At 39.6% G+C, this 14,003-nt stretch overlaps 3 protein-coding genes across 5 annotated transcripts; 1 reads left to right on the forward strand and 2 right to left on the reverse strand.

Annotated features, from left to right (window-relative positions):
- Nucleotides 1-1,185: 1,185 nt before the first annotated feature.
- Nucleotides 1,186-9,621, forward strand: LOC103471276 (kinesin-like protein KIF17). 3 transcript variants are annotated; one of them, XM_008420161.2, is made up of 18 exons: nt 1,186-1,249; nt 1,381-1,435; nt 1,518-1,585; nt 1,660-1,710; nt 1,804-1,932; nt 2,018-2,092; nt 2,170-2,252; nt 4,234-4,344; nt 4,525-4,653; nt 5,704-5,843; nt 5,914-6,122; nt 6,208-6,273; nt 6,346-6,466; nt 6,544-6,665; nt 8,005-8,124; nt 8,319-8,486; nt 9,258-9,408; nt 9,486-9,621. In XM_008420161.2, the coding sequence occupies exons 1-18, from the start codon at nt 1,223-1,225 to the stop codon at nt 9,557-9,559; spliced, it is 1,899 nt and encodes a 632-aa protein (XP_008418383.2). In that variant the 5' UTR covers nt 1,186-1,222; the 3' UTR covers nt 9,560-9,621. The 3 variants fall into 3 exon arrangements, with proteins under 3 accessions (XP_008418383.2, XP_008418382.2, XP_017162733.2); XM_008420160.2 differs by having other exon boundaries at nt 9,258-9,608; XM_017307244.2 differs by lacking the exons at nt 9,258-9,408; nt 9,486-9,621 and having other exon boundaries at nt 8,323-8,475.
- On the reverse strand, nt 6,479-13,974 carry LOC145553045 (SLC35A4 upstream open reading frame protein-like). Its single transcript, XM_081611387.1, has 4 exons — nt 13,806-13,974; nt 13,345-13,443; nt 12,236-12,511; nt 6,479-6,608 (listed from the first exon to the last, which is right to left on the reverse strand). Exons 1-3 carry the CDS (start codon nt 13,818-13,820, stop codon nt 12,314-12,316), a joined length of 312 nt encoding a protein of 103 aa, XP_081467513.1. The 5' UTR covers nt 13,821-13,974; the 3' UTR covers nt 6,479-6,608; nt 12,236-12,313.
- Nucleotides 9,598-11,808, reverse strand: LOC103471275 (putative UDP-sugar transporter protein SLC35A4). The gene has a single exon (XM_008420159.3). The coding sequence runs from the start codon at nt 11,806-11,808 to the stop codon at nt 10,837-10,839; it is 972 nt and encodes a 323-aa protein (XP_008418381.1). The 3' UTR covers nt 9,598-10,836.
- Nucleotides 13,975-14,003: the final 29 nt, after the last annotated feature.

Genomic DNA, 14,003 nt, shown 5'->3' on the forward strand with positions numbered 1-14,003 from the left:
ACGTTTAGGTGAAAGCAATTCTTAAGCTTTCAGCAAATTAACAAGATCTAAACACCAAACTGCTATTATCAAAAGATGTTGAATACTAAAGAAAGATGCAAAATCTGCTGAAAGTCAGCCCTACTGTCCATATCCTTACAGTGTTTCATTTATTCAATATGTACTAACTCAGAAAATACTTAGCTTTCTCTTAGAGTATCTCATATATTTAACACAAGACAAGCATTGATATTTCAAAATGTCAAAGTTTTCAGCCCCACTGCACACAAAGCATAAAAAAACGATTAGGCAAGAAGAAATTATAACTGAAACAATTAGAGATGTAAACACAACAGCTTGGATGTTTCCTATGCTGAGAGCTGCACCTATTAGTGAAAACCCATCAGGTTTGTGGACAGAGCATATGCTTAGTCTGTGGAAGGTTTGCCAAAAGACTTTGGGTTATATCATGTAGTTAAGATCAAATGTATTCAGGACTGGCATATTTTATATATTTATAAAGCATTTTCATTCATCCAAGAAGTTTAATTCTCATGAAATTCATATGAAATAAGACACACTGGTACATCTCTCTAAAGATAATGAAATAAAGTGAAAATAAAGTGAAAGGGGTATCAGAACAAATGATCTGTTTTCACTAATAAAAATGGCCTGGCTAAAATAATTTATACCTTCTCAATAATCAAGAGAAAACCCGTTTTTAGCGTAAGATCAAACATACCATTTTAAAAATAGATAATTTTTTTCCAGGTTTTCTCTGGTATTGTGATGATTCATCTTTGATGCTGAGCTGATTTGAGGTTGGAGGGCCTCCAACTGTTTGGCTACCTTCACAGATTGGATATTAGATTCAAGTATATATTAACATTGCTTCTATTCAGAAGAAACCTGTTTGTAAATTTAAAAGTTTACTTTCAACTTTCAATCTATGTCTGCCAGGGTATGGATAATTTTGTGCATAACTGTACTAAATCTGACTTCTGCTGTAAATAAATACAAATAATGAAATAATTTTTCTTTTCAAGAAAATAAATACCATATATATATTAAAATGACAGATTCCTGCCCATCTCAAAATTCATAAGTGACCTTAAAAATGTGTCTTTTGAAACTGCAGTCCCATGATTTAAGCCAGTGAAAGTAGATTCTGTCTCATTAATAATTCACCCTGCTGTAATACAATCCAGGTCAGAAAGTGGCTGTGCAAAGCCACACGTTCAGGATGGCCACAGCAATCATAAACACACCTGTAAGTATATATTTAATACAGTACTTTAATAGATCGTATCATTTCTTTAGAAGCACAGAGATATTTAAGATAAGTAAAGACTGTATTGACTTGTGTTGGTTGAATTGTTACTCATCTCCATCCACTGTTAGATGTGTGGGGGAGCAGAGACGGTGAAAGTGGGAGTTATACTCACGACAAGCCCAGGTAAGTAAACTACTGGAATATGTGAATTTATTTGGTTTTGAGTGCTGAGATGAAGAAGGTTCACATGTTCTTGGACACACAGAATATAAAGACTGTGCCGCTTTAGCAGTCGAAGGATGTGAAATTAACCACAAATCTGCTACGAATGAGGTAAACCTATTCCTGCACCGCGATATTTCAGATGTTCTCTGGAAGGTGCCACAAATCAGACGTGTTTTTTTTAGGAACCAAAGTCCTTCACATTTGATCAAGTTGTAACAGCCAACTGTGTAGAGGTAAAACACTTCCTAATCTGTTTTCATCCACGTTCTGTTTGCTATTAAATACGGCAAGTCTCAGAAACTAACAATCTGAACCGAAACATGCAGAGTCTTCACTCTGAGCTCCTGCAACCTCTGACCGAGTCCGTATCAAAATGCTATAATGTAGCACTGCTGATGTGTGGAACCCCCACGGAGATGGTCGGAGCCGTGACGGACAAAAGCATCCTCAGACAGGTGGACAATGAAATTTTTACTCTATGCATTGGAGGATTTTCTGTTTTTACTTTGACCGGATTCTGAGACTCTGACCTTGTTTCAGATCCTGACATGTCTGTTTAGCTGCACAACATCAGAGGAAAAAGCAGAGTCCTTCACCTCTGTATCATTTCTTCAGGTCTGTCCATGTGTTGAAAGGTAGAGCCCCAAAGCAGCTTCGACGTGACATGACTTGGAATATTGTTTCTCTGACAGTTTTACCCAGACGGGAGCGCGGTGGATCTCCTCAGCCTCAATAAAGAAACTTTACAGCTCGTAACTCATCCTGTACTCGGAAGGTATATTAATATTATGTATTTACGTACCGCATTAATTTAGATTTTGAAAAGAAAATCTAACATTTAGTTTCCCAGTGGCCAAACCTTCTTGGTATTATTTAAAGCTGCCTTGATCAACAAATCTTGCCTCTGGGATAAAAACGTTTTGTGTTTCTATCAGTGATTTTTACCTCCTGTTCTGCTGACTTCCCATGGCGGAGTCCCACAGGGTTTCATTTTACACCATTTTTTGTCATAGTACTTGATGCCCCTTGGGCACTATTTTTCCAGAAATAACGTTTTCTTTCATGCTTATGTACTAGGTTGTCATCTCTATTTCCCACTGAAGCACACTGGAGAGCGTTCTGTCCTGAAGCCCTTTTGTCAATTTTAGGAGACGGATGGCACAAAATGTTCAAAATTCTTGTGAGAATAAGAAAGACGTTTTGCTGTGTAGACACGACACCAACAAGATCACCTTTCAACTCTCTTAACTTCCTGTTCGCACATGAAAAAAAAATCGTGTTTAGATGTGAAAATCAACTCTCATCCTAAAGATATACATCCAATTATGGTTAAGAGCAAAACATTGGGTTATTCTGAACTGGCCCTTTATGAGTCCTGATCTAAATCCTGTTGAACATAGGATACAGTTCTTTAATAAAAAAAAAATATTAAAAAACAAATTTTATGAATATTACCCTTTTTAGCAGACATCCTTCAAACCTGAGACAAGTGTAAAAGTTTGTTCACAAAGAGTCAGCCAAAGTACCTGCGGCAGGTGCAGCAGAGTCTTTGATAATCAAAGGAATCGCTTGATTGCAGTGATTTACTCAAATCTTATATTATAGGTACAGTCATTTTTGTCCAAGCCTGTTTACATTCTATTAACCCTCATTTCAAAATCAATGTCTGATTTTCATTGGTTAAACTGTATTACATTTTTATTAATCATTTCTTTTGTCAGTTTCAAGTTCTTTCAGTGACCAATTTGGCTTTTTTGGTCATTAACAGAAGTTTGCCAACTACTTTGTTCACATGTGTAATAGTTTTGTAAAAACAAAAAACTGAAAAATCCAGTTTTTTTCCCCACAGTCTTAACAGATTATAGAAATCAATATTATATCGTCAAAAGGCAACCTTGAGAAGCTAGGACATGCTTTAATCGCCTCTCGCTTTGATTGATTTAACTTTTTAACAGGTGCAAGCAAACAAGAACACGTTTTCTCCAATTTTGAATTCCTTTTACAAATAGCTTTAAAACATTTTTTAATCACTTTAACATTATCTCAGTATTTATGCTGCATTTCACCTGCCTGACTTGCTGCACCTATTTGTATTGTTGCTTTGTCTCAGGTCAATGTGCCAGATGCTTTGACCTGCTCCAAAAGCTTGAGGCGAAATTTGAGATGATAGAGCGTTTGTTGTCCCAGACTTAAAACCGCGGAATGCTTCCTCACTGCCTCGGGCAGTTTTATCTTTTTTATATTAAGGAAACCTTGTTAAACCCACTGCACATCATGGTCAGGTGACATGAAAAAGTAAAAAAACAAAACAAAAAAAAAAAGACCTTCAGAAAGTGTGGAGAAAAATCAATCATCATCACTTTAAAAGATTGCAAGAAATTTTGGCTTGATGAAAGCAAAACTTTATCAAATTAGCGGTTGCTATTTATAGCAACCACTTTTTTTTTTGCTATATACTGAGGTACAACCATGATTTAAAAAATCCTTTTATCTGAGGCTTTAACGCACCTGTTCTGCTCTTTACCAAATCTTAAAGTAGTTCAAACCTAACATCAGATGTACAAAAGCACAAGTGACAGATTCCTTTGCCATTTATTGAAAAAGATAGAGGCAAGGAAGTAATAAAGTGCTCCCTAAATAATCATATCTACAAAATATATAAAGCCCAAGAATATAAAAGGATGCAAGTTTAAAAAAACCACTATTGCCTATGTGGCTGACACATAAACCACATATCTATCTCTTTTGTTTCTCAGTGTCATAGATGGTTTATCTGAGGTGTGTGTATGTTCAGCGGAGGAAGCCTGTGATGTTTTTAAAGCCTGCAGGGAGTCAATGAAAACCAACAGAGGAAGCATTTCCAGCCGGTAGGTCGTATTTCATCAATGCGCTCTAAAAAGGCTTAAATCACAGAGGACAGGACCAAACATCTTGCATTCACTTGATTTTCCGAATCGTAAAACAGTCTCAGTGAGGGAACTTGCTTTCTCTCTGAGACATTGGATTAAATAAATGTGCTTGTTGTCCGTGGCACATGTTTCCCTCAGATGCAGCTCCATGTTCTCGGTGACAGCTGAGTGGAAACTCCATCCGGAGCAGGCGGAGTCGGATGTCTGCCGCAGCAAACTGCAGCTGTTCAGCCTCGCAGGAGGAGCCAGCAGGACTGACCTCAGAGGGTCGGTGACATGCAACCCGAACAGATCAGTTACACGAGTCTGAGTGGCTGATCAAATATTTACCTACCAATGCTCACCGAGCTGCAACAACCTGCCCAGAATGCATGTGACATATTAATGTTTGCCTCAATTGGTACTTTAATATCTCTACATTGCAATCCAATTTATGCAGCTAAACTGCATCTCTTATAAAATGTATAATTTCTGTTGTAAATTTAATCTGAGATATACTAAACATTTAGTCTAAACTAAGAAGATAGTGTACTGAAAACCATGTACATAATTTTATGCTTGAGTTCTCCCCAAAACTAATAACCATTTTGATTGAAAATGCAGCTTTCAGTCTTACTGAATTAATTTCTCCAAGATTTCTTAGCTTTATTATATATATTCAGTGGCTCATTGCCATCTGTCCAAGAGCAGAGTATGTATTTACATAAAATGACAACGAAGTAAGTGACATAAATCAAGACAATGTGTTAACAGCGTGAGCTTTTGTGTAAGAAAACCCTCCTGGCTTGTTTCTCCCATAAGGCCTGTCATGTTCCTGCTGCGACTCCCAGATATGTCATTGTCTCTGACAATCATACCTCTTCTTAAACTTCTTTCATATATTCATTTTCAAAACAACCGGCACAGGGATGAAAATCTTCAGAATAAGCAGCCAGCTGCCATGTTGGGGGGTTTGGGAGAACAAGAGTATTTTCATGGGGAAGGTAAACCAAGAGGCGGGGAGTTGATGACAGAGTCGGTCTTTGATTAGAAGAGAAAAAGTCCTGAATTGTCTCTATGTAGAAAAACAGAACACACAGAATTTAACCATTTCATGCATGAATTATGATCCTTTGTGTCAGGATTTTTTTTTCCCAATTTTTATTTTTATTTTCTTAAGGCATAAAAAAAGGTAGGAAAATTTTTTTGTAAATGTTTTATTTTTTTTATTTTAGGTGATCAATTGTAATTTTCTCCAAATACAAAGTTAGTTGAAATTTAATGCTGTTCCTTATTTTCACATCAGATTTACTAACATAAGCATTTTTTCCCCCCCAGAGTCATCCCGCTGTTGAAGGTCCTAGACCAGACACTAAACTCTCCTACTGTAGTCAGTGACAACCTCCTTCACAAATTGCTTAAAGATGCACTTACAGGAAGCAACAGGACATTTCTCATCTACTGCATCAACCCTCAAGGTAAGTGAAAGAAACATATAAACGGGAGGTGGCTGAATTAAATCTGACTCTGGGTATTGCTTCTTCTCAGGCTTCCTTGATGATGAAACTCAATCTGCTTTACATTTGGCTCAGAAAGTGAGAGGATTACTTACTAAACCCACTTCTGTTTGCTGGAATCCGAGGACAATTGAGCGAGAGCTTCGTGAAAGGATCGTGGAGCTACAAAATGTGGTACTGCTAGGGGAGAGTGAGGTGCAGAGCATTTACAAGTTAGCTCAGCTGACTCAGAATCTGAAGGTAAATAAAACAAAATCAAAACTGCAGCATTCGATACAGCAGCATGTCGGTGCAATAAAAATGTATTCTGCCATCTCTAAAATAGATAGTGAAAAGTCAGTCGTGGGAGAAGAGGAGAGAGGAGTCAGAGAGAATAAAAACCAAAATTAAGGTTTGGTTGTTTTCCACCATAATATAATGTAGCTAAATCATCAAGTTTAATATTTGCTTTTTAACGTGACAGAAATCATCAACCAGCAGCCACCAACTTTCTGTAGATTGCCTCATCAAAGAGAAAGCAAGTACAGAAACGGCTAAATATCTGCAGGAAAAGTTGAGACAAGAAATGGAGGAGCACATCAGAGGTAACAAGACACATTTCACAGTACAGTTGATAAAGCCATTCCTGATTGAGTATTCTGTGTGTCTCTGGTATTTCCAGAAGGTAAAGGCAGCGCAGAGAAGGTCCAGGAGCGGGTCACCAGAATCCAACAGCTGAAGGAAGCTCTGAGAGAAGAGACACAGAAGAATGGGAATGTTTCAGCAAAGTCCCAATTCTGTCAAGTAATGAACATTGCCTCAAATATGGCTTTGTTTATGTTGTCCACTGATCAAGCTCAGATACTCAATTTCTATTTCTAGTTTAGACAGATTGTGCCATTTATCTTAAAGCTAGAAATATGAACAGAAAACCAGAAATTTGCCATTCTCAATGACTATTTTTGATCTATTCTTGATTTCTTTCAGAAAAATATAACATATTTTCGCCGTTGTTAGTCAAAAGTTTCTGCTGAGAACATGTATGTACTTTTGCCACAATAATTTACAACCTCACTAACTTTTCTGTCTGACCTTTATGCCTGGTCTTTATAGCATCAAGCTTTAAAAACTAACACCTACATATCACAGGGTATTTCTAACATCAAGAAGCATAAAATGGCGACATATTTTCCTGGAGTCTTAGTCAAGCAGATGTCCTTGTGAGTAGGCTACCTGACAGCATGACATCACCAGCTCTACCATAATGGAGTACCAGTATGGTTCTGACAAAATAATCTTTTTCTGGTGTAAGGGTTCTTTCTGACAAACTTTTTACATGGTGTATCATTAAGAACACCTTCCATATGGCCACTTTGTCACAGAGTCTAATTTTAGAGGAAGGGATCCTTTTTGGGTCTTGCTCAAAAAGGTAAGGTCGACTCATAATCGTTTAGTCTGGTTTTAGGACACCTACAGTGAACAATGCTCAACACTGTTTCACTGTGACGGCATAGATAACTTTGTAGCTGTCTGACTTGCCTGATTACTTATTTTCTTCTTTTACCTGGCGTGTCTTCGCCTTACCGTTAGCTAAGCTGATTGGGGAAATGTTATTTTCTCACGGGGGCTGGGGTCTCTCCTGAAAATAGTTCTTAATGCCCCAAACTTTCACATTTGAGTTAATATTTCCCCCCATAAACAGCTTAATTCTTTGGTAAGAGCATTAAGGGAGAGATGAGAGAAAAATCCCTATGAGCTCAACTTCAAATATTAACCGCTGAGCAAATCTTCATTGTCTCATTTGCTCATTTCCTTTCCAACACTATTTTCTCCACTTGAGAAACTCTTAAGCCTCCCAAATGTCATCCTCGCCACTCCCGTAAGTAATACCCCTCCTGAAAGCTTTGTGAAAACCCCCCTTCAGCAGGATCTTGTTAGAAATCCACTGAGAAATTTGTTTAGAAAGTGCTGCAATTATTGCCTCCTAGGGCAACTCTTTGCAGAAAGCTTTGCGTACGCGGCCGCTGGTTTGACAACACATTTACAAAGCTTAGTCCAGTCTTTTCAACATCTAAACAAGATGTATGCTTGGATTAGTGGGCAACACGCACTAAGACGTTAATTTTGCCATTTTAATGATTAGTCTCAGTTGGAATACAACGAAGCGCAGGAGCGGAGGAGGCAACTTAAGGAGGATCACACAAGATTAATTCAGGAGGAGGTGGCGAAGATGGAGAGAGACTTGGCGCAGGAGCAGCCGCCGGTGAGATAATGAGATACCCTGTTGTTTAACATTCTGCTTGTGATCTATCTCGGCCGAGAGTGCTGAGTCAGTTTGAATAAGTGCAAGGCTGAATTTATGGTGGGCAGAAATGGCTTGCACTTCCATATTAACTCCGGGATTTCCTTGAACTTTTTTTCCATTTTAACCTCTGTTTTTATTCATTGCTCCATCAGACAGAAAGCCCTCAGAGGGAGCTGCTGGTGCTGAGCAGAGAGAGGCAGGTCCTGGTGATGCAAATGGAGGCGCTTCGTGCTGAGGCCCAGCAGGCAGAAAGCGACCTTCAGGATCAGCATCACAGACACCAAACGGAGTTGCATTGTTTGAGGGAAGAGAGCCTACAGGTGGGAATTAATTGGCTTTAAATCCACACAAAATATAGTTTCTTGGTTTGGAAAAAGATTTGCGTAAAAAAAAAAAAGAGAGAGAGAGCACAAAAAACAGCAGCTAGTTGCATAGTTTAGGGAAAAAACACAAAAACACACCGAGTCGTTACAATGAAGAGTAACATTGAACTTTTTTTTTTTTTCCTCAGGATGTGCATGGAATTGAACCTAAGAGTCAAAAGGAGGCCTTAGTTAGATTTTTGTAAACTCTACCTTTGAATTATTTTCTTAAGGCTTTTCTTTAAGAAAGTTCACATCTTTGAACTTTCAGAAAGTTCAAAGACGTGAATATCAAGATAAATTTATTCTGACTGTGTTGTGGTTTAAACTACTACCAGTCTCCTCATTAACTTAGAGAAGGGAAACAATCTTGGGTGCATGTTACCAAACATAATCTTAGCCATTATTGTCCATAATAGGCTCCAACTCTTGCAGTTTTGCCCTTATTGTACTGTATTTATTCAGTTGAAGGCCCCAATATGAGCTGACCAAAGCATGTCTGGTTGTCATTTCTCCATATTGTGAAGAGTTTATTACTGTCATTGCCGAGTAGATTATTTGTATTAAAATATAAAATATAAACAAGCATAAGCCAATCGAAATGTTATTGTTTGTAGGCTTGTGAAGTGCCTATAACGGTATAATTTTACAGTCAAGAACCCAGTTGACCCAACCCACATCTAACTGCATCACCCAAACATGCTTGTTATCAGTATTCCTGCTCTGCAGGTGTTCAGGGCGTTTCGTCAAGTTAGCGAGGAGCAGAGGAAGATCTCAGAGGGAAGATACAGGAGCGTGTTGCTGGAAGCTGTGCAGGATGCCATCTACCTGTCGGCGCAGAACCAGCAGCTGCAAGCAGAAAACAAGGATCTTCGAAAAGGTCAGCGTTTCCCAGCAAGCTGGTCACATAACTGGAAAGACTCTTCACAATGTTCTCATGTTTCTCCAACTCTGCAGCACTGGGGGAGATTAAAGACGCTCTTGCTGTGCGAGGAGATCCTGTGACTGACTTGATAAACCAGCATCATTGAGTCTCAGACTTTGCTTAAATCATGAAAACGCATGTTAGTAAACGGCTCAGAAACTTTATTGGTCATGACATGTAACATTTTATCCCTGATGTCGTGCTTTTAAGATGATTTGTTGTAAGATTATGGATCCTTGCAGGATCTCTCTGCAACAATGTAACTGTGTAACAAAAAAACCCCCAACAACATTTGATTAATTTTGTCAGCTCGTTCTTTGACACACTGGTAACACTTCTGCATCTGAAGTAAATAAAGTAAAGGACTAAAAGAGTTCAGTTTTAGAAGGCAGATAACACAAAGGCAAAAAACACAAACCAGACAATACCATGAAAAAGTGCCAATATCCCTTAAGATTCTCCACATTTTGTCACACTTCAGCTTCAATGTCTGTATTTTATTGGGATTTTAAGCAATGGACCAAGCTCACTGTGAAGATTAGAGTTTTGGAAGTTTGATGAAGCAGAGCTTCGATCAGAAAAGCAGTCAAGATTCCCATTGTAACTCTGGAGGAGCTACAGGGATCCATAGCTCAGGTGTAACAACAGATTTAAAAAGATTTGTCATGCACTTCACAAATCAGGCCATTTTACAAGAGAGTTTCAGAAAGACAGTTATTGTTGAAATAAAGTCATAAGAAGTTTAACATAAGACACTTGGGAGAGACAGCAAACATGTTTAAGGTGTTTAACCAATTTAACTAAATTGGTTAAATTAAATTATTTGCCAAACACTATGATTGCACATCAGCTTCAAAACAAGATCCCCATGGTAACCCACACTGCTGGTGATGCTTTAGTAGGAGCAGGGATGCTGGTTAGAGTTTATGTGAAAATTAAATGGAACTAGATGACGTACCAGGCCCGTCAGAGGCTTTAGAATACCTGAAACTGAAGAGGAGGTTCCCAGCTGGACTGTAATCTCAAACCTACGCATAACACTGTTCTACAAATGTATATGTTATAACGGTCCAGTCAAAGTCCAGACCTAATTTGTGACAAGCTCTGCTTTTGATCTGAGCGAGTTTCAACTAGAGAAGAGTGGAAGTGTTTCTAGATGTAGCACTGCTTGATAACCCCAAAAGATCTGCAGCTGCCTCAAAACCTGATTCATTTATTGACTCCAAACAAAAGTCCTACCTTTCAGATTTTATGTGTATAATAACAATACATCGAAATGTGTTTGAGAGAAATGAATACTTTTCCATCGCACAGTACCAGTAAAATAATCTCAAATGTTAAGGACCACAACTGGCAGCCTTTGTTTGAAGCTCAAACCCTCTGCTATCTGTAATAAAGGTAAGCTGCCAATCCAATCAGTGCACAAGGTAGAGGAAACAAAGGAGTGAGCTGTAATCCTAAAATAGCCCAGGACAGCAGCGCATTAACCAGCATGGAGCAGGAAATGACAAACAGTCTGGTGATGCCGCTACCGTGTTTGAGCACCACAGACATCAGAAGTCCATTTGCTGCCTGTCCTGCGATGATGCCCCACACCACCCCCGAGTAGCCCTCCAGAAACCCTTGGTCGCTTCCTACGGAGGAGAGAGAGGACAGTCCGTTGATTGCCACTCCAAACATATAGAGGTAGAGGTTCTGTACGCTGAGGGGCAACCTTTGGCTCTTCAGCACCCTCTCTGTGTAAACTGCTGCCAGACCCGACACGCCGGCGTAAACCAGCACGAGGAAAAGCCCCCAAGCAGTGATGTGAAGCCTGGGACCCTCATCGACGTCGATCCTCTCAGGGTCTTGTAGATCCAGGCTGCTGTAGCTGTGGAAGCCCCCCGCAGCCATGAGGAGCCCCAGGGCCAACCACTGCTCAGACCGCAGCCTCTTCCCCAGGCAGGCGGAGTACAGCAGGGCGGTCGAAGCTATTTTCAGATTGGAGAGTATTTGAAAAGAGCTCGGGTCCATGTAGGCCTGCATGACCACAACCAGGTTGTTGTTTAAGGTGTACAGCACGGCGGGGATCGCGTAAGGGGCGACGAGACGCGGAGGAGACCGCGGTATCGTCGTGGCGCCTGTGAAAACCAGGCTCAGCAGGGAGACGAGCAGCTTGGCCAGCTCGATCATGAGGACGCAGGAGGAGGCGTTGAATGGGACTTGACCGTCTACCTTGGTGAGAGTGATAAGTGGCGCATGAGAGCCATAGATGAGCACCATCAGGCCCAACAGGAAGCCCCACTTGATCCTGTTCGCCCACTGTTTCTTAGTCCCGGCCGGGGTTTGAGGCCCCACGTTCTCGATTACAATCATTCTAAATGACGCAAAACAAACACCAGCTCCGACAAGTACAAAGGATAACTTCAGTGCAAAAAAACAAACAAAAAAAATTAAATCAGTTTTCTTTAACTATTATTTCCAACACATTCTAAGATTAAATTGTGATCATTTTTGAACGGAACAGTAAAGTTGTGGGGTTACATGAAGTGGGGAAAGTTTCTGCCTGTTTTCCGTATTAAAATCCAAAGGCCTTAATATAAATATAGCTGCTTTAGTTAAGCCCTAAGCCTCGTAGGCACGACGTCACGCAGGTGCGACGTGTCAACAGTGGACAGATAAAGGTAGAAATTAAAGCAGGATCAAACTGAACCCAAAGCAACAGTAAAAGCGAATAAAGTTTCTCTCTTTAGGTCCCCAGTGGAATTCCAGTCAAAAGAATGTATGCATAAATCCTCCTTACTCAGAAAAGTTCAACTTCGGTCTGCCGCGGACCAGTACCTCCAAGAGCACTTCTTCGTTTAGTGAACGTCAGCCCAATTCACTTTGGTCCCTTTTTCATTGTGCTCATGCAATCTTTAACGGTCCTTTCAATGTTAGGCACCTGATAGCTCTGGGCTGCGTAAATGCCGGTGGCAGTTCCCAGCAGCACTCCCAGGAAGGCCGAGGAGCGCAGCTTGGCCACCACATAGCCGACCAAAAAGCCCTTCAGGAAGGGCGATCCCAGCACCGAGCTTCCCTACAGAAGGAAAAGAGACGCAAAGAAACGTATTAAAATTCAGCTTTAGCTGATTTTACTTTGACGTTCAAGGGTTTTTCTGTTTCTTTTTTTTTTCCTGTAAAAAAAAAAAAAAAAAAAGCCAAATTTGGTTGATCATAATTCTTTTGCAAAAGCAATAAAAAGTGTAAAACATACCAGGTGGTGAATACGTGACAGCTGTAGTGCTACTATGACAAATTTTGCGACACTACCTGACTATTAGAGATGCACTAGGACATCAGGACAGTCTGAACTTTAAAAATCTAAACTATGTTAAAGTTGTGCATGCACAGAACTAAATCATAAACAATAGTCTTTGATGTCGAAGCTGATGGTAAGGAAAAGAAAGCATCAACGTTTAAACTGTACAAATAAAGCTATTTTGAGTTTCAAGGAGATGATTTAAAAGTACATAAAGTACCATTTCAAGGCAAGTTGTATTTTCTACAAATGGAAAACAGTCCCTGTAAAACTTTGTTTTGCAGAAACTGCTCTCACACCTATCACTTATCAACCGAGTATAAATAACTGGCAAGCTATGGCAATACTTTACACACGTTTAATTGTTTTTCTCAACCAACAATAAATCAAAAACAGTTGAGATCAGTGTAAATCGGAACAAAACTAGAGATCGGAAATCAATCACGAATCTCCAACCTGTTTGTGACGCTGTTGATTTAGAAATATATATTCTTTTGAGGTACTGATAGTTTCAGAAATATATCTTACAGAATAATATGTAAAACTGGACGAAAATGTCCTGGTTCAGTGCCACGTGCCTATTTGATCACGGGGCACCTATATGAGCTCACCTGGGGAAATTCTGCCGATACCTCGGTCTCCACTCTCTTCTGAATCGCCTCCAGCTGATTTTTAAGCCGAGTTAGATCCTTTAACTGTCTCAGAGGATCCTGAAATAAACACAGCTCATGTGAAATATATAAAAAAAAGAAAAAAAAGAAAGAAAGAAACATACACAAACCATAATCCACAATACGTATGTAATTTTAACAGACCGTGATGTACAGTAAAAGTCCACTAGCGGCAGTTTGCCGGTTCATCATCACATACATAGTAAGTTTCTCTGAAGTTTCTTGCATGTTCACAGGGTCGGCTCCTTTCTTTCCTCTCTCCGAGAACCTCCCAAGTGATTATAACACAGAACTAACATTTTCTGTGGGATACCATATTTTTGTGCTTCTCTTAACTATTGCTGTCATGAGCAGCAAATTATTATTATTTATAAATTAGAAGCCACACACATCTCACTCACCTTGTCATCCGCCATTTTTTCGGTCAGTCTACTTCATCTTGAAAAGACGCAGAAGTTGCATTAGCGCCACCTACTGCACAGGAGATTGGTAAAATAGAGGAACAGACAAAAGCAGGCTCTGTTAGCAAAATCGAAATTACGACTGAGTCAGTCTTTGGAAACAGCGCCTCCATGTGATTGCAATGACAACGATATTCG

The sequence above is a fragment of the Poecilia reticulata genome, chromosome 10 (genome assembly GCF_904066995.2).
Source record: "Poecilia reticulata chromosome 10, P_reticulata-male-v2, whole genome shotgun sequence".
Taxonomy (NCBI): Eukaryota; Metazoa; Chordata; class Actinopteri; order Cyprinodontiformes; family Poeciliidae; genus Poecilia; species Poecilia reticulata.